Below are 18,271 nucleotides of genomic sequence, written 5' to 3' on the forward strand. Positions count from 1 at the left end.
ACCAGGGAGGCCAACGCAAGTTAAAAATGATAGGGGCAATCTAAAGACATACTAACACAATTCTTGCAACGCTACCCACCCTCTACAACAACTCCAACCTTTGGCCACTTTTGTCTTTTCATATGCTGTGCATAGTGTTTCGATAGATGACAAAAATTTAATCTCACAGCAATGAGGTACTTTGAAAAATCACCATAGCACCATATGTGCTAAATAGCAAGGGCTTTTTGGATATTTCGAAAAGTTAAATGGCTGAAATTACATGTTATTACATTTTCTATCGTGTAAGTTGAAATACCTTGTTATTGAGGCAAGCTGGCGAGATTTTATTCCACCCTAGAGGGGGGGGGGCAATTACATCATTGTGCTGTGATTGCATCAGCGTCTGTAATAATAATCGAATGTTTTAACAGGATAACCTATCAGTACAATATGTACTGTTATCATTAGGGTCCTGATGTTAAACATGTTTTTTTGCATTACGTAATTATTATTTCAAGGTTCTGCTAAGGGTACATAAAGGGTTGTTTCATAAGTTAGGATTAGTCTTATCTAAACGTTTGTCGTACTGCTAGAAGCTTTTGCTAGTTTTGTCGTGTCTGTTGAAGCCGTGCCGTTTTTTGTCGAACTTGTTGTTTTCAGTCGTTAGTTGAATTATTGCCGTAAAAAGAAGAATTTTGATTTTATCCGCCGTTGCCGTATTTTTGAGCATTTCTGCCTACAACGATCTCACATTGCTAAAATCCCCTTTTAAGCGGTTTTACAATATAATTGTCGACTAATAGAAATATACCTTGATAAGTGAGTAAATAAATCAAATAAAACCAATCAGTATATAAACAGTTTGTTCTCTTTTTACTTCATACTCTCTTTACAAAAAAAATAATAAAAAGTCGAAAAAAAATTTATCCTTCAAATAGTGGCGGGGCTTCAGTCACCTCCCCCCCAGCCCCCCCTCCCCAGCCCCCCCAAGCTGTGCCATGCCTGGGACCGAAAGTAAGCTTAAATTTGTATCCAGTGTGGATTTAAATAACGTGATACTTACCAATGTTTGATTGGTTCTTTTGAGTTTTAACCAATCAGCGACCGCTAACCTCTCACCTAGTTGAAAAGTCAAAGAGAGAAAACGAACTCTTTCTGTCTACAAAATCCTAAATGGAAAGACAACCTTGTCTGCTCAATGATATTGAAATTGCAGTCATTTTACGTTTTAGCACACTCTAGATTTATAAAGAAATGTTTACAAATGGCTGAACAATAGTTTATTTGGGTATTTTGGTTTTTGCAAATACGCCCTTGCTGTTCTCTTCTCGAAAATTGTAATCTTTACGCAAAGACAAAGATTTACGTCTCCATGAAACCTGGAGAGGCAATATCCTGCTAGGACAAAAAGGATAAAACACAGCTATTGGAATTTTAACAAAAGGGGAAAAGAAACCAATTGAACATGCGATGCAAGAACAATTTTATGCTCATTGTGTTATTGGAGCTTGCTAGATAAGGATCAAAAACGTTGCACGCAGGAAATTTCGTAAAGACATCCAGCTACAGTGAAGCAAAACAAAATGGATAATTTTAGCAGGGTAATAGTGAACGAGACTCGCAAAAACAAGTCTAATCTTGCTGATGCATCAACGTTCACTCACTGGCCCAATCCCAGTGCAGCTTCTTACACATTAATTACAGCAGTAGTAGTGTTAAATGCACTTGAAATTTTAGCAATGAGTAAGAGATGGAGGAAGATTACAGACTTCGAACTGACCCTCTACAATCTGGCCATAGCCGACTTTATAACAGGAGCAGCGTTTCTCTCTTTAAACGGGATGGAGACCTATGAGCACAGGAATAACGCACATATTAAATTCGAAATCAAACGAGGTGTTACTTTACTTTTGTTTGTGTCAATTCAAGTCTCAGTGAATTTCGTCATGATGATCGGAATCGAGCGTCTACTTGCTGTTAGGTTGCCAATAAAGCACCGTATGTTCCATATGAAACGAAGCCGTGTGCACTTTGCCGTGGCATTTATCTGGCTTTTTGTCATCTCGTCCTGTGTAATTGCAGTAATCGTAGACAAAGCTACAAATCGATTTACAACTTACACTTCGATGAGACTGGCTTTTGGGTATAGAGTTATGTTGTTGTTGCAGTCAGCCATCATTCTCGTTCTTTACTCTTGCCTTGCTTTCCAAGTTTTCAAGCGAAAGTCGGAGCTTTTGAAAATGAATACACACACGGCAACGTGGAAGAAAGAACGGGCCACTTTAGTTGCGTGCTTACTGGTTGTTACGTCATTCCTTGCTTGTTCAACACCGTTTGCAGTCACCATGCACAAAAAGAAGCTATCCATGGCAGAGAATTTGGCTCTACTCTCAAATTCACTTATCAATCCACTTATATACTTTTTTAAGACAAGGATAGAGAGGCATTATAAGAGGGCAAAAATCTGCCAACAAAGAAGTGACCCAATCGATATCGGAACGCGAAAATGAAGCATTGCTAAAGACGATTCGATCAATCTTGCTTTCGAAAATACAGGAGGTCTGCCAGCTTCAATGAAAGTCGAGAAAAGCTGCTAAAATTTTACCAGATGTAAGCAGAAATCCAGAATCAACATAGCACCAATTAAAGTACAAATTAGAGCTAGGCCCTGAGCCTTGTGGTCGTTTATTTTGGAAGCCTTAAAGAAGCCAAAAGTCAGACTGCACCCCCACCCCTCTAAAAAAACCTGGAGTAAAAATATTTTGCTTGAGAAATTATCGTCAATTTCTTTTAAAGAAATGGAATCCCTGGTAGCTAGATTAGAACTAAACTAAGTTTTTCCGTGTTATTACAACAAACTTCAGCCACTTTGTCATGCTGTCAGGCGCAAATTGAATATTGTTGCTGACCGTTATTTACCTAATCCGGGTGGTTTCGTGTCGGTGACTGGGTCCAAGGTGGCGAATCACCCCAAACATCTTATCTACCCACCCCTTGAATAAATCTTAAAAATATGTCAGAAAATAATACAAGTCTTCATAAACTTTGATAAATCCACATTACACAAATCTTCATTACACGCTTTTTTATAAAAATCCAAGCTCAAGACCAAGCCCCTAATGTTCCTAATTTCTGGACATCTATTAATGGAATGGCGGTACCAAAACCTCCATAATTGTTTCTTGATTTTAGCTGCATGTTATTGTCATGAAAATAGCATAGACGCAAGAAAAACAGATAAATTCAGAGTTTTGCCTTTTAATGTAGCTAGAAAACAAGGCCAAAAAAACAAAGAGGGCAAGAAGGAAAATTAACTTGTGTACGATGTCAATCAAGAAGTAGATATAAAGATACAATGTCAATCAAATGATTTAATCGTGTGTAGAACAAATGGATAATGAAAATCAGGGTACGCTACAATAGGGTTGTGCATGAGTGGCATTCCAAACATACGTTATATTTTTCTCATCAAATTAACCAGCGGCCCAGAAATGGTGACAAAACCTGTTTGGTATATACCTCCTGGCTCACAAAGAAAGGCAACAGCTTCAGTTTTTTGGGGGTCTGTGTGAATACCTCGACCAAATGCAACATGCAAAAGAAAATTTACAGCAGTTTATGCTGACTTAATAAACAAGCTTAAAATGCACATTGTACTTAATAAGAAATTATGTACATATGCTCAAGTTAGAACGATCTCAAATTCGAATCCTATCTTGACATTTACTTGTCAAAAACTTTAACAAAAGACGATGCCTTTCACGGTTAAGACTAAGCGCTTATAATCTATAAGTAGAAACTGGTCGTGTTGGTAAAAACTCTATCCCTAGAGAGGAACAACATTGCAGTTTCTACTTAAGGGTTTAAGGGTTTTAGGAGATGAATTTCATCTACTTATGGTGTGTCCGGATTAGAGAATTGGACTCAAATTTACTGGTTCTTATAGAAAAAAGAGTGCAAATGCTTTGAAACAAGACTGAGAGAGCATTAGAACAATACCAATACCCAAGATGTTCAAAGCCCAAAATTTAATTAGTAGTTGATTATATCAATTTTTCGCTGTAAGATGACATTTTAACATTACGTATTTTTAATTTTTTCGTCCATCCGTAATTAACAATTGTATTATCTAAAATTAAGTTGATATCAACGTGTGAGAAGATGTTGTAGAAGTAATTCTGTTAACTTTATTGTTATGTTAATATTGTATTTAGGCTAGAGGCCATCTTGGCCTTTTTAATAAATAAAATTCAGTCATTAAGTATAATCTTGATAACCTTTAATTTTCTGAACAGTAGTTCAAATTAAACTTGCAGCCTGCAGCTAAGCCTTATAACAACTTTAAAAGCAACGTAGAGAGCAGGATACACTCATTTTTATAAGAACACTTTAATTTTCTTCCAGCTTCTATATTCTTCAGAAATGCTCGTTTTGCTCCTGAACTACTCTTAAGCGCTAATACTCTAAAACATTCTAATTTTGTTTAAACTTGATATGGTTTTAGGGGAACATCGCCCTTCTTAAATGTATTTTGAAAAACGAGAAATGTCATTTCTGTGATTCCATGTTATGAACATCCCAAAACAGGCAACTGCTGAAAAAGAGATACAAATATGCGATGTGAGGCTGAGCAATACTCCTATAATATTCTTAACAACTGGATAATCCTGAGCCTGAATATTCTTATAATCAATAATCTTATGAAAAACATGCATGTTGGACACATGCATTGTCTTGAATGCACATTGAGTCATTTCTTTTAAGGCAAGGAATAGATGTTTTTTGCAAACAAGAGCTGTGTTGCTAGTTGAAATAACTGCAAAGAATCCTTTCTCTTTTAACTTCTCAGAAATCTCCATATATTAAGGAGAGGGCTGTAATTGAAGGGCCCGGTCACAAGGCATATTTGGCGAAGGTAAAAAATCCGGTTCTAATTATCCAATTAACCTCGTGTCATCCACGTCGAGGAGTTTTTTGACTGCATCAGCGAATCACAGGTCGCCTAGTGAAATATGATACCTCTCCGGATTCTTTATGTCCAAACGAGTCTGGCTAGCAGACCAGTAGGCACTGGTTTCACTAAATTATATGTGCAAGAAAATCATCGATTTTTGTTGGGAGTAGAAGAGCTCTTGGAGCTGTCAGCGAAACCTGATAACTTGTCCTAAGCAAGAAATGTCATCATAACATCTTCTTTTTGAAGGTTTTTTCATTTCTGTGATTTTCATTCTCCTTAATAACGACATCTTGGGACTTGCCTACAAAGATCCCGGAGGATAAGAAATTGAATGGCCCGGGTTTCAATTGCAACCTAACTTCCCTGCCAGTCAACCATCGCTCAAAACTATTGATCCTCTTTTTATCCTTTAAGTGCCTATCTCATGTGACCAGTGTCTTCCGGGCAATGCAAAAACACAAAGTTTCCCAGCCTCCACCATTTTATGCCAATACAGTATTCTTGTGCCAGCTCCTGTTAGTTTGCCCTCCAGTTCTGTTTGTATTCCAGGTGGATCTGGGGTTATTATCAAACTTCAACTTCCAAAGATCAAACAGAATAAGTTGGGCATGATACCTCCTTTTGCAGAGAGTATTGATAATTCTATTTCATTAAATATTTTACCTGCCTACTCAGATTGCCAGGCCAGCTCTCGTAGTGTAGCAGAACCACTTGTGAATACATCTAATCATGATATTGAATTGCAGGCTTGTAAAAGGTGGGCAAATTCTGCCCTCTTTTTGAAGCCATTTTGAAGATCTAAGACATATTGTAACTAACACTTGTTGCAGCACAGCTACTGTTTTGGCTGAGGTCATTACTCGTTTTTAAAATTCATTTTTCTAACGCCTTGGAAATTCTTACAAATCTCTTGAAAGATGATCTTACTAGTGAATAGAGTTGGCAAGTGATGACGTCACAAACATAATTTTTAGAATTTTTGAAATTTTTTCCCATAACCTGAAAAAGCATTTGTTTTACCGGTGCGAGGCTGAAGCACCCAGGCGCCATCTTGGGGCCCCCCATCTTGCTGGAGGTAAGTTTTGGAGGGAAAATACTGGAGGAAGACCGGCGAAAATATTTTCTGGGGGTGATTGGCGGCAATTTACCGCAATAAATTTTCATATGAGGGATTTTTTGAGTATCTAGTTGTAAATATAGAGCAATTAAAATTTATCGAACCATGCAAAACTTAGAAAATACTGCCGGATGACTGCGTTGTTGTAAAGTATGCGCCTAAAACGGGGAAGCAACGCGAAGAAAGGACAGGGAAAACTATTTCATTTCACAGGTTTGTTATATCTATAAAACACTTTTAACAGCCTGAAGAAAATTGACAAGAAGCGGTTCCGTGAGCACGGAAGATTTCATGTGCCACCATTAGAGAGCACAGAAGATTTTTGAGGCAGCAGAATTTCTCTTCATAGGCTGTTGTATGTTATTTTTTGGGTTTTCAGAAAAACCCCAAAGACAGAGCACTAAAGCTATAAAACTTGGCCCAAATTTAATTAAGTATAGTGGCACTAGGACACGACTTTCACTAATGGCCCCACACCGCTGCGTTATGCCACTGACTCTACGCCAACTCCATCCTTTTGCAGCTTCTCTCCCGTTTTATATGCTGCATAGCGTCTCGATAGATGAGAAAAATTAAATCTGAAAAGCGCTGGCGTACTGCGAAAAATCATCATAGCACTTTGATCCGTCCTAAATAGCAATACAAAATAGCAATCATTGATCTTAAAGAATAACTCAAATTTAAGAAGGTTTTGTAAAATTTAAAGTAGCTAGTTCGGCATCAGAGGGCTTTAAAATAGAGAATACACAACACAAGCAAGCATTTTTATTCACTTTTTTCATTTTTATTCACATTTTTAGATGGCTGTAATTACATGCTATTATATATTCTATTGTGCAAGCGGAAAGTGCTTGCTATTTCGATCCAGGTTTAAGAGGCAAGGTGGTGAGATTTTGTTCAACCCTAGGCAGCTGTTTGATACTATCAACGAAATTCAATGAGTGCCAGAAAGCTGCTTTCAAATGTATTTTGTCATTGCACAAATATATCATACGAGGAATTGTGCAGAAATCTATAAGCCACAGTGAAGAATTCAAAACTTGACCGCTAATAATTTCTAAGTCAAAAAACGGTTTTTTTAGTTTTCAGTCCTTTGAGAACAGCTGATAAAATTTAGTTTTCGCGAAAAACAGTGGATAGTTTCTAAACATTTCCTAATTTAAATGAATTCGAAGATGGTACGAAAGATTCCAAAACTCCTCAATGAAAGACGACCTTGCCTGCCAAATGATTTTGAAACTATCGTCACTGTACGTTTTAGCACACTCTGGATTTGAGAGCAAATATTGACCAATATCCGAATCACATTATATTTCGGTCTTTTGGTTTTTGCAAATACGCCGTTGCTGTTCTCTTCTCAGAAATTGCAATCTTTACGCAAAGACAAAGGTTTACGTCTCCATGAAACGTGGAGAGGCAATGTCCTGCTAGGACAAAAAGGATAAAACACAGCTATTGGGATTTTAACAAAAGGGGAAAAGAAACCAATTGAATATGCGATGCAAGAACAAATTCATGCTCATTGTGTTTTTGGAGCTTACTAGATAAGGACACAGAATCTATTATGTGGTAAGGATCAAAAACGTTGCACGCAGGAAATTTCGTAAAGACATCCAGCTACAGTGAAGCAAAACAAAATGGATAATTTTAGCAGGGTAATAGTGAACGAGACTCACAAGAACCAGTCAAGTCTTGTTTCTTCAGAAGCGTTCCTTTGCTGGCCCTGCCCAAGTGCAACTGCTTATGCTTTAAGTGCAGCAATAATAGTATTAAATGCACTTGAAATTTTTGCAATGAGTAAGAGATGGAGGAAGATTACAGACTTCGAACTTACCCTCTACAATCTGGCCATAGCCGACTTTATAACAGGAGCAGCGTTTCTCTCATTAATAGGGATAGAGACCTATGAAGACCAGAAGAACACAAATATTCCATACAATATCAAGCAAGGTCTTTATATACTTTTGTTTGTGTCAATTCAAGTCTCAATGAATTTCGTCATGATGATTGGAATCGAGCGTCTACTTGCTGTTAGGTTGCCAATAAAGCACCGTATGTTCCATATGAAACGAAGCCGTGTGCACTTTGCCGTGGCATTTATCTGGCTTTTTGTCATCTCGTCCTGTGTAATTGCAGTAATCGTAGACAAAGCTACAAATCGATTCGCAACTTACATTTCAATGGAACTGGCTTTTGCGTATGGAGTTTTATTGTCATTGGAGTCATTCATCATTCTCGTTCTTTACTCTTGCCTTGCTTTCCAAGTTTTCAAGCGAAAGTCGGAGCTTTTGAAAATGAATACACACACGGCAACGTGGAAGAAAGAACGGGCCACTTTAGTTGTGTGCTTACTGGTTGTTACGTCATTCCTTGCTTGTTCAACACCGTTTGCGGTCATCATGTACAAGAAGGAGCTATCCATGGCAGAGAATTTGGCTCTACTCTTAAATTCACTTATCAATCCACTTATATACTTCTTTAAAACAAGGATAGAGAGGCATTATCGTAGATCAAGAAACTGCCCTCAAATCAATACCGGAACGGGAGGCGGAAGCGTTGATAAAGACGGTTCGCGCTGAAAGTCGAGAAAAGCTGCTAAAATTCTAGAAATCTAGAATAAGTAGAACATCATTTCAAGTACAAACAGTGGTGACGCCAGGAGAGGGCTAGGGGGGGCTACAGCCCCTCCGTCGGAAGCATCTAGCCCCCCATCGGAGGAAATTTTTGTCCGTCAGCACTCTAGGGATTTTTGCCTGACAAAAGAATAAAAATTTTGCCCTCACCCTGTAACCTCTCTGCAAAAATCGTAACGTATTAACATTTCTGTAGCAGTTGAACTTCCAAAGTATGGCACCAAAGTATGAAATTTGAAATAAAAACGCATAAACGCAGCGTCTAAGATTATTTATCTTTTAACCGCACCCTTAAAGAGCGACACATGTCCTTTTCTGTGTGCAAATCTTGTCTTTACCCCTCAAAAATGTTTTTGGCTTCGCTTCTGAATGTAGATAGGTAAAATCAAAGATGGACTAAGAAACTGTTTCGACAAAAATCTAAGAAGAATTTTAATTTTTTTCAATAATTTGAATATAACACAACTACATTAGAACTGAAATAAAACAGAAGTTAAACTCTCATCATTTATTCAAAATCAAATGTCAGGAATCATAAATCATACAAGATTTTTCTTGTCTTCCCCTAAAATAGACATTTTTAAATACTGTACCTAATCGCAAAGGATTCCCAATCTGATTCAGAGCAACAAGAAATTGTTATACCGTATTTCCTCTAATGAGCGCCACAGTCTGATAAACGCCGCCCTCAATTAATCACCGCGCCCAAACGTTGGATTTTGTAATTTAGAGAAAATACGGCATTCAGAGTTGGATTTGAAGAAAAAACGGTATCTAGATCTCATGTCCTTTCTTGGACAATTTAACACTTAAATAACAAATAGACAGCCATTTATGAAAGTCTACCAATAAGATTTAATGATTGTGGTAATTAAATTCTTTCCCCATCCAAGTACGGCATTAGAGCGGGATTGAATTTCTTGACAGAAATGTAAAGTTTTCGTTTGAAGATTTCTTAGCATGAAGAATCAATTAAAGGACCCCAGACGTTAGAATTAGTGATATCATAGTTCAGAAACTCTTGAGAAACAATGAGTATTGGAAGTTTTAGTAAGAAACTAGAATACTGAACGTCGATCTTTGTTTCATATGAATAAAGAGTGTAAATAATATAACTTTTTCAAAAGCCATCTTTTCAGGATCTTTAAGGCCCTGGTTATTCTGAAAAAATCTCGTAGCAGTCGAAAGGAAAGTATGCAATCTAGAGATAACATGTTCAAGCAGCCACTATGTTAGATGATTGGCTGGTGACCTCAACGTGTGGAAGTTTCGCGACTAAACCCTTTAGATTTGCTTCAATTCATTCATAATTTTGCTATTTTTAATTTTTTCAGTCTTAAAAATAAATTGATTAATTCATGAGGCCCTGGGAAAACTGGAAGGTAAAAAGGAGCATTAGGTGGCATAGTTTGCCAAAACTAAGGCTTTATAGCCTGAAGCCATTTTCTATTCATCTTCTAGACCCTTTTAACAAACTTTTGCTGACCGCGGCCTTCATTTTCGCTCGTAAGGTGATCAACGCCATTTTCGACTAAGGGACAAGAAGAAAAATTCATTATATCACTTTATTAGAGAATTGCAATTGATATCTCAACTTAAGCAACTTATTGTGATACAACTGGTTATGCGTTTACATTAAAAATCAACATATTTCATAATCTCTTTATGGTTGCTAATTTAAGTACTGGCTGGCTAATAGTGTATACTCAGGCAGTCAAATTCATTGAGAATTGTGATATATTAAGGCTTTAGTGTATTTAAATGTTGAATATTGAGAAAAATGCGTAAATTTGTTCGCCATGACAATAAATAGTTTTATCACTGCACACTTTTACTGTTAATCACTGCAGAAAAGCGTTCATAGGATTTTTTTACATCAAAATTTTGCTTTATTTCGAATTATTTTCCATTTCTTCTCAGTCATATACGGTTGCAAGTCGAAGCAAGACTGGTAAAGTTTTAGCGATGCGCCTGTCAGATTGCATGTGTCAAATCCAAATGCAAACTCGATGAATAAAATGGCTGTAATTAGGCAATACATAAAAAGCAAACAGCGAAAGATACTTTTTGTGCTAGGGCTGGCAAAACGTATTTAAAAGTGGAGGGACCAAAATATCAAAGTTTTGAAAGTGTTAACGAAAGGCCGCCTTGGCGGGAAGACAAATTTTAGGAATATGGACTTTGAATGGAGAAAAATTTGAGACAATATTTTCAAGCTTTCTTTATCCATATGTCCCATGGTTTTGTCTCTTGTTTTGTTCACATAAAACAGGAATGAACTTGCAAAGTTTTAGAATAACCTTATTAATGTAGCTCGGAATCAAACGTTTCTTAGATCTGAACAGGAGCTAAAAAAGGTGTAGGAGAATAATAAATGAAACACGGTTTAATGAAAACATTGACATGGAAAAATGAACAAAAGAACCACTAAAAACTAAAAATAACAGATTAAAAAATAAAAAATTTATTTTCTCGTTTTTGCATATTTCTTCTAAGGTCAGTGGGGTTCGTTTGACCTTCCAGACTACGGGGGTGTGGAGGGCCATAAATAGACAAATTTACCGACGAAAACATAGATGGAAAAGAATTTTGGTGCTATTTCGCCTACCGATAGATTATTTTACCGACAACGAAATATGGCCATAAGATACCATTTAATAAAGAATAAAAAATTGCGGTAAAAGTTGTATTTTGCCACCAGCAGTTAGCATCCTGTTTAAAAATGGCTTTGAAAACGCAAACATTGTGAAAAATACCAAAGCTTTTCGTCTGACACTTTTCAGAGAGTAGAACACCAGAAAATGGATCTAAAAATTTCTAGGCTAGGAAATATATATATACCCAGTTGTGGATCAAAGTAGGCCAATCAGAATCGCGAGCATATCCTATCTAATTGTTCAGATTTATAAGTAACAGATCAGATCTCGACACAAAGGTTATAAATAAGACATTAGCTTGGAAACCGACCTCACTTTCTTTTCTAATGGCGAATAAAGGTAAAGATATGTTTTCCCCCATTTTATCGTGTGCAAATAATCGAGATTAAAATTAAAATATTAAAAAAAACCTGAAATTTCAGTGTGAAGCTTCTTTACATCACACTTCTGCTGCAACTCTGTGGGATGGCATACAGTCTGCCAAAACCTAAGCACTGCTTTGCGGTTCTTGGTGATATTGCTTAAAGAGACTGTCGAGTCTCTAAGACTCATACGTACTTCTTTTCCTCTGAAATTTCAGCAAGCCAAAATATTAGAGCCATTTGCAGGAACGGATTTACCGGAGTGTAGGGGGATGCCCACAATGTGTTATTCGGTAAAATTTGCTCCGATTCGATAAAAAGCAATATTATGGTTTTCAGTGGCAATGAAATTATGCAAAAATTTATTTTTTTATTTTCTTATCTTTTTTATCTTAAAGTAAAAACTGAATTTGAAAAATGGGTGTTTCCAATTTTTTCCAGGCACCTCAAAGGTGTTACACGATAATCGAATCAACCCTTGGCGCTAAAATTTTGCTCTTTGTTTTATAAACTTTTCATTAGAAGCAAAAAATAGGAAAATGGTAAATAAATAAAGAGGCAAAGGCGCAAAGGCAAGTTGAGCAAGGAACTGAGCTTGGTCCACGACTTTTGAAACACCGGAAAACGTCATTTTTCAAAGAGATTCTTTGCAAATGGGGGGAGCATCCACCCCCTCTTTTCCCCCTCACTACGCCACTGTAGATTAACAGGAAAAAATTAGCAAAAAATAATGATGTTTTTCTGTATTTAGGAATTATCTTCTTTGACACAAGGATTTGCTGTGCGTGGGCTGCAGCGTAGGAGCATTGGGACGCTGTCCATCATTTATTGTCGACTCCCACCGTCTCTTTCGATATGCTTGCACTCGCATTTGCCAGGAGCACCAGGACAGTAACAAGATCTGCTTTAGCTAGAGTTGCAGGGTTCCATTCAAGTATTGCCGTCAACATGCCTATTAAGGTAAGGAATATAGATTCTTCTTGTTTTTCTTTCAACTGTACCGTGCAATCAAGTTTGCGACCGGGTGCTCAATTTTAGGCCCGTCTTTGTGTTTTAGGAAGGGATTTAGCACGATCATCAAGTATGGTGGACAGTGGACAGCCGATTTTGTCAAGAACAATTCATTTCAGTTTCAAGCAGATTTTGCTTAACCGTTTTCTGTTTTCCTTACCTTAAGTTCAATTGTTTGTGTTATACAATTGTTGCAAAAGAGAGGGGTGGGAGAGTCTATTCAGACCTAAATGCACAAATTATTTCCTAGGCCTTGTCAATGGTGTAATTTGTATGTATGAGAAAACTCACTCGTAAATTGTGTGCATTTATTTGTAATTTGCTGTGCGGTTTCAAAAGAGAAGTCATTAATGTGACAGATTCACTCCAAACCTCGCTTCACCTCGTGACCCATGTTTTGTATTATCGGATTTAAGGCAAGCAGCAACCGTATCTGTGGCAAAATTCAAACTCTAGATTACGTTGCAGACATCTGTTAGCAACTTGAAAACAGGTTTTTTGCTCAGCTTTGTCATTCGTGCTAAATAATTTGATAAAAATATATCCCATATCCATTCTTCCACTCACTGACACTGAAGAAAGTTGGTCAGCAGTGATGCAGTATGAAGCACGTGACATTATTCAATCCCCTATTGTCATTTTTGAATTTGCTTCCAGTGAAGCAAGAACACGGAAGTTGATCCACAGGGTTACCAAACACAGACTACCACGTGGCTCAGTCGGCGAAATAACGCGTTCGTGGTTTTCGTATGAGCAAATCAATTTTTATTTATTTTGCTTTCCACAGGAAGGTGATTCACTACCATCTGTCAGTTTGTGGGAGAACAGCCCAGGAGAAACAGTGAATATTGCAGACTTGTTCAAGGACAAGAAAGGCATCATATTTGGAGTACCTGGAGCCTTCACCCCAGGGTGCAGCAAAACACATTTGCCAGGATATGTTGATGATTTCGATAAACTAAAGGTAATCCATTTACAGTATACTTTTAATGTTGCATATTTAGATTTTAAAATATCACATGTTTCCAGTTTGCAGGGATCTTAGGTGCACTAATAGCCCCTAGACATTCATTTTTTTATAAGAAACTGGCTAAAAGAAACGAGTACTGGGCAGTTAGAAATAATTAAGAAACTTCAGTACTGAAAGCAAAAAAATTGAGAAACTAATAAATCGTGATAAAACTGAGAACAATGAAATTTTGTAAAATATTTTGTAAAAGAACATGATTACCCTGATGGCCTAGAAATCAAGACACATGGAAAAAAATATACTTCCCACATCTAAATACAGCGTCAGATCGGAAGCAAATCTCTTGACGGGAAAAAAGGTCACAAACATTTCATAACATCATTCATGACATTATAATTAAAAAACTCTTAATAAACAATGAGTATTGAAATTTCCAGAACATTAAGAAACTGGAGTACTCAACATCGACCTTTGTTCTTATAAAAAAAATTAGTGTATATCAGGTGCAGGTGCAGACAAATGGTCCAAAAATGTCTGATGTCCCAGTACTGTCAACTCTTCAAGTTTATAATGCTATGCATACTGAACATATCTGATCTACAAACTTGATTTATGTTAACAACTGAAAAGTAATAGATAGTTGCTGACTATTTATACCAAATTGCAAATATATTTTTCTAAATCAAACTAAGCTGATGGTATCTGTGTGGCATTAAAGTATCTTGCTATATTTGATTAACAGGTTAAACTTTTAACAATTTCACTACAGCCTTTTTTGGCTAAAAACTATTTCTAAATTCACCTTTAACAGTCTCATTAAACCTTGTTAAACATTTAGACAATTTTCATTTTCACAGGCAAAAGGTGTTGCTGTGGTTGCATGTGTTTCAGTAAATGACCCATTTGTAATGGCTGCCTGGGGAGACCATCACAAGGCAACTGGAAAGGTATCTTAAATTTGATTTTGTGAAATAATTTAAGTCAACTTGAAAAAGATTGTTTGAAAGCACAAGATGCTTATTTAAAGTTGTATTTGTCTTAGAGCTATCCAAAAAATTGAATCAATGATTTTTCTATTCTTGAAGAAAAATTTGCACTGGAATCCATTTCTACTTACTTCACTACCCTTTCACACTACCCACTTTGATGCTGTAAATGAGGCATACTATTGATCAATTCAGTTTTACTTATGTTTTCCTTTCATCCACTTTCTGTTTCTTTTAATTTTTCTTAATTGATTTGCATTTTTCTAAACTGAATAGTTGAATCATTTCAACAGGGAAATTACCAATATTGTATCTGGTCTGGTATCTAGAGGAGGAATAAAAAGTAATTCTTCGTAATAATCGTAATTCTTTTCCAGATCAGAATGCTTGCTGATATGAAAGGAGAATTCGCAAAGGTACATTGAGTTTTCAGATAATCTGTATCAGTTTGAATAATTAAACTTTTTGGTAGGTTGTGGACAATGTTTTATAAATTTAAATAATACGAAATATTTAAATATTTTGATATACTGATTTGAGATTCGTAAGGTTTCTACAATTATTTTTTTATGAGTAGAATTGTGTATTTATTTAGAAATATTGTATTACAGGCAATTGATCTAGAACTGGATGCCACACCCTTGCTTGGAAATGTAAGATGTAAAAGGTATGAATTAACTTTATATATAAGATATCAGAAAAACCAAATTCTTTTAATATGTTAGCTATAGCTGCTTTTCTAGCCTTCATCTTCATCTGATGAAATCCTTTGTCAAAATGCTACTACACTTCTTGAAGTATGTGATACATTATACAGGCTCATTCTACAACCACAATAGACAGTGAAATAGGGGTCTAAATTAAATCTCATCTTCACCTATCCTAATGTTAAAAATAATCATGCCAAATGCAAAGTTTTAAAGAATAGGCTTTGCAAATTTTTGTGAAATTTGAAGTTTTGTGAAAAAGAGGACACACCTTATAAATTATAGACCATTTGAATCTAATCTTGGGAAGATTCTGACCAATTTTTAAAAGCATTTAACTTTGAAAGCATCCACTGTACAATACCAGGCCCTTTTGCCTCTTCAGTGTTCTCAAATGAAAACTAACTAAAGTGTATCCTTTTGACCTTCCAAACAAATAGTGCTAACATGAAAATGGATACATTTGAAAATGCTGTATCTTTCCAAACGAGGTTGATCCAAAAGGCACTGTGCCTTGACCAAGGCCATGTATACAAAGCCTTAAGACAACAGAACCTCTTAAGAACATCTGGTGTCAATTGTATGGAGGCTTCAATGTATGTAGATTCTGACAAAACTTATAGGAACAAAAAAGTTTCTTAAAGTTACAAGGCTACTGACATTTGGGGGACTTTTCTCATATCTGGATGGAAAGGTTATTTTTAAGGGGGAACTCTTAACAATTTTTAAACATGGATTCTCAAGTTCACAAACTCTAGCAGCTTTTTGTCACAAATGAAATGCAACAATACTTTTCCCATTTAGATTCGCCATGATTGTTGAAAATGGTGTGGTCAAGAATGTTCAGGTGGAGCCAGATGGCACAGGACTGACATGCAGCTTGTCAAACAGTCTTTTGGCAAACCTTTAACTGTAAATATATAAACAAATGATTGTATGGGTGTGAAAGATAAATTTATCCTGTCTTATTTCACAGTAGTTTGATACTTTATAAACATGACAAGAAAAATTAAAATCAAAACTTTTTGTATTGTATTCTGCAAAAATATCATTTCAAAATGGTATGCCTTATCAACAACTGATAATACCTCACCGAGTCTCATGGGTGAGCAGTGGTGTAGTGCTATCAAAATAACTAAGAGGGCTTTTCCACAGAATGTTGTGAAAAACAATAACAAAAGTAGAAATTTGCCAATTTTCATCATTAACAGCCCTCCTGAAACCCCCCAAGCACTACACCCCTGGTGCTGAGCAGGCCTTGCTCTAAGTAAAATGAAGCTGCTCCATAACAAGTGCCCCTTAGAAACTCTAGGTGCTTTATTTCGCACCTCTAAGTAAATGTCCTTGAGAGCATCCTTCCAGTCCTTCGAGAGCTTTAGGAGATCGAGAGCTTCATATCGAAAGCTTCGGAAGAATGTTAAATATGAAATTCAACGGTGATACCAGAAAGCACCATAATATGAAATAACAAAACATGCAACAAACACTATGTTAATATAAATATAGAAATATAATAAAACAAAGTCTCAAATTGATCAGATTTTTCTAGATGTAAGTTGCCATCATTCGATGAGCTTTTATCAGTGTCAGTATATCACTACTGTTATGTTTAGCTTCACATATTGCTTCATCAAAACGCATGGCTTTAAATCGAACATTCAACTTTGTTACCTTTTTTCATGTTATCCATTCTATAAGAAACGCTAGAACATCTACTACTCGCAAAAGCAAATGAAAAATGAAAAGCAATGCGATAATTTGGACGGAAACGTGATCGCTGATTTGCACAGGCGATTTTAAGTTATTAAAAAAAACAGAAAATAATATATACTTCAATAGATGATTAACGCTTGCTCGAAAATCAAATAAATCTGCCGGAGAATACGCTTGATGGCCTGTGTCCTTGCTGGTTATTAGAGGGTTATTAGATTAAAAATGATATCGAAAACCCAACGTCGAATTTGCTGAATTTTTTCTCAACGGGTAATCTTACGCAAATCATAATATTGCGGTCTGTTGGGAAGATTGTTTATGCTTGATCAAGTTGATTCAACAAAGTCCAGAAATATATTTTGCTCCGTGTTTATATTGTTTTTACGTTTTGAGGGGCTCTATAAATCGCTCTCCAAGGCTCTTTTTGGGTGCGCTCTAGGCGCGCGCGCTCGATTGAGCGCCTTTCCGGGCAAGGCCTGGCTGAGCCCTTTTTCTCATTGGTGCTGAGTTGCAAATCTCTCCATTTTTATAGATTCAACCATGAACATTGCTCGAAGGAGATCCTAGGTCAAATTCATAAACTCTGTCCCACAACTCATCCTTCCTCCTGAGATCTGTTAAACTTCAGAAAGTCCTACCCACTTCCAGCTTCACAAGACTCTTATAACCTGTCCTTATTCAAAACAAAAATCAACAGACTCCATCTTTCCTCTCTCATTTCCAAACCTCTTCCTCCTTTCCCTCAATAGGGCTTTGTTAAAGGCTCCTTGACCTTTCCCTAACATAACCTTAAAAATAACAATATCAATGACAACTAATAACTCATTTTCTAATTTTGTGATAACATCTAGAGTTGTTGTTGTTATAAGAAATTGACCATAAAAAACTATTTTTTCAAAGTCTAAACAATTGGGGTTATGCTTCCCAAGCCCACATCCCCAAGCCTTTTACACTGTTAAGAGATACTGACACCTCTACTACAAGTCAGCAGTTTTTCATCTTACAATTGTCAAAAAGGTTTGGCTTGGCTAGTTTTGCTCCATATGTTTTTGACATTTAAATAATTTTGGTGGTATATATATTCTGATCATATTATGCATAGTTTTGAAGGCTTTATCACACTAGTTGTCTGCTTACTAATTAAAGGAGCCTTATAAATGGTAAAACAAAGGTATC

The 18,271-nt window shown here is 36.4% G+C and overlaps 3 protein-coding genes across 3 annotated transcripts; all 3 read left to right on the top strand.

Annotated features, from left to right (window-relative positions):
* The first annotated feature begins 1,051 nt into the window (after positions 1-1,051).
* LOC148958691 (uncharacterized) lies at positions 1,052-6,608 on the top strand. Its single transcript, XM_089111671.1, has one exon. The coding sequence runs from the start codon at positions 1,566-1,568 to the stop codon at positions 2,490-2,492; it is 927 nt and encodes a 308-aa protein (XP_088967797.1). The 5' UTR covers positions 1,052-1,565; the 3' UTR covers positions 2,493-6,608.
* Positions 6,609-7,217: 609 nt separating this feature from the next.
* On the top strand, positions 7,218-11,134 carry LOC148958692 (uncharacterized). Its single transcript, XM_089111670.1, has one exon. The coding sequence runs from the start codon at positions 7,694-7,696 to the stop codon at positions 8,633-8,635; it is 942 nt and encodes a 313-aa protein (XP_088967796.1). The 5' UTR covers positions 7,218-7,693; the 3' UTR covers positions 8,636-11,134.
* A 1,374-nt stretch (positions 11,135-12,508) lies between these two features.
* LOC135681581 (peroxiredoxin-5, mitochondrial) lies at positions 12,509-16,403 on the top strand. Its single transcript, XM_065196120.2, has 6 exons — positions 12,509-12,668; positions 13,507-13,683; positions 14,547-14,636; positions 15,053-15,091; positions 15,287-15,342; positions 16,187-16,403. Exons 1-6 carry the CDS (start codon positions 12,564-12,566, stop codon positions 16,290-16,292), a joined length of 573 nt encoding a protein of 190 aa, XP_065052192.1. The 5' UTR covers positions 12,509-12,563; the 3' UTR covers positions 16,293-16,403.
* Positions 16,404-18,271: the final 1,868 nt, after the last annotated feature.

The sequence above is a fragment of the Rhopilema esculentum genome, chromosome 12 (genome assembly GCF_057945365.1).
Source record: "Rhopilema esculentum isolate cy_ngs chromosome 12, ASM5794536v1, whole genome shotgun sequence".
Lineage (NCBI taxonomy): Eukaryota > Metazoa > Cnidaria > Scyphozoa > Rhizostomeae > Rhizostomatidae > Rhopilema > Rhopilema esculentum.

Bases quoted from the DNA above. Each gene is read 5' to 3' on its own strand.
- LOC148958692 (XM_089111670.1), top strand. From the start codon at position 7,694: ATGGATAATTTTAGCAGGGTAATAGTGAACGAGACTCACAAGAACCAG.
- LOC135681581 (XM_065196120.2), top strand. From the start codon at position 12,564: ATGCTTGCACTCGCATTTGCCAGGAGCACCAGGACAGTAACAAGATCT. The intron at 15,092-15,286 runs GTACATTGAGTT...ATTGTATTACAG, and splicing joins TGAAAGGAGAATTCGCAAAG to GCAATTGATCTAGAACTGGA. The intron at 15,343-16,186 runs GTATGAATTAAC...TTTCCCATTTAG, and splicing joins GGAAATGTAAGATGTAAAAG to ATTCGCCATGATTGTTGAAA.
- LOC148958691 (XM_089111671.1), top strand. From the start codon at position 1,566: ATGGATAATTTTAGCAGGGTAATAGTGAACGAGACTCGCAAAAACAAG.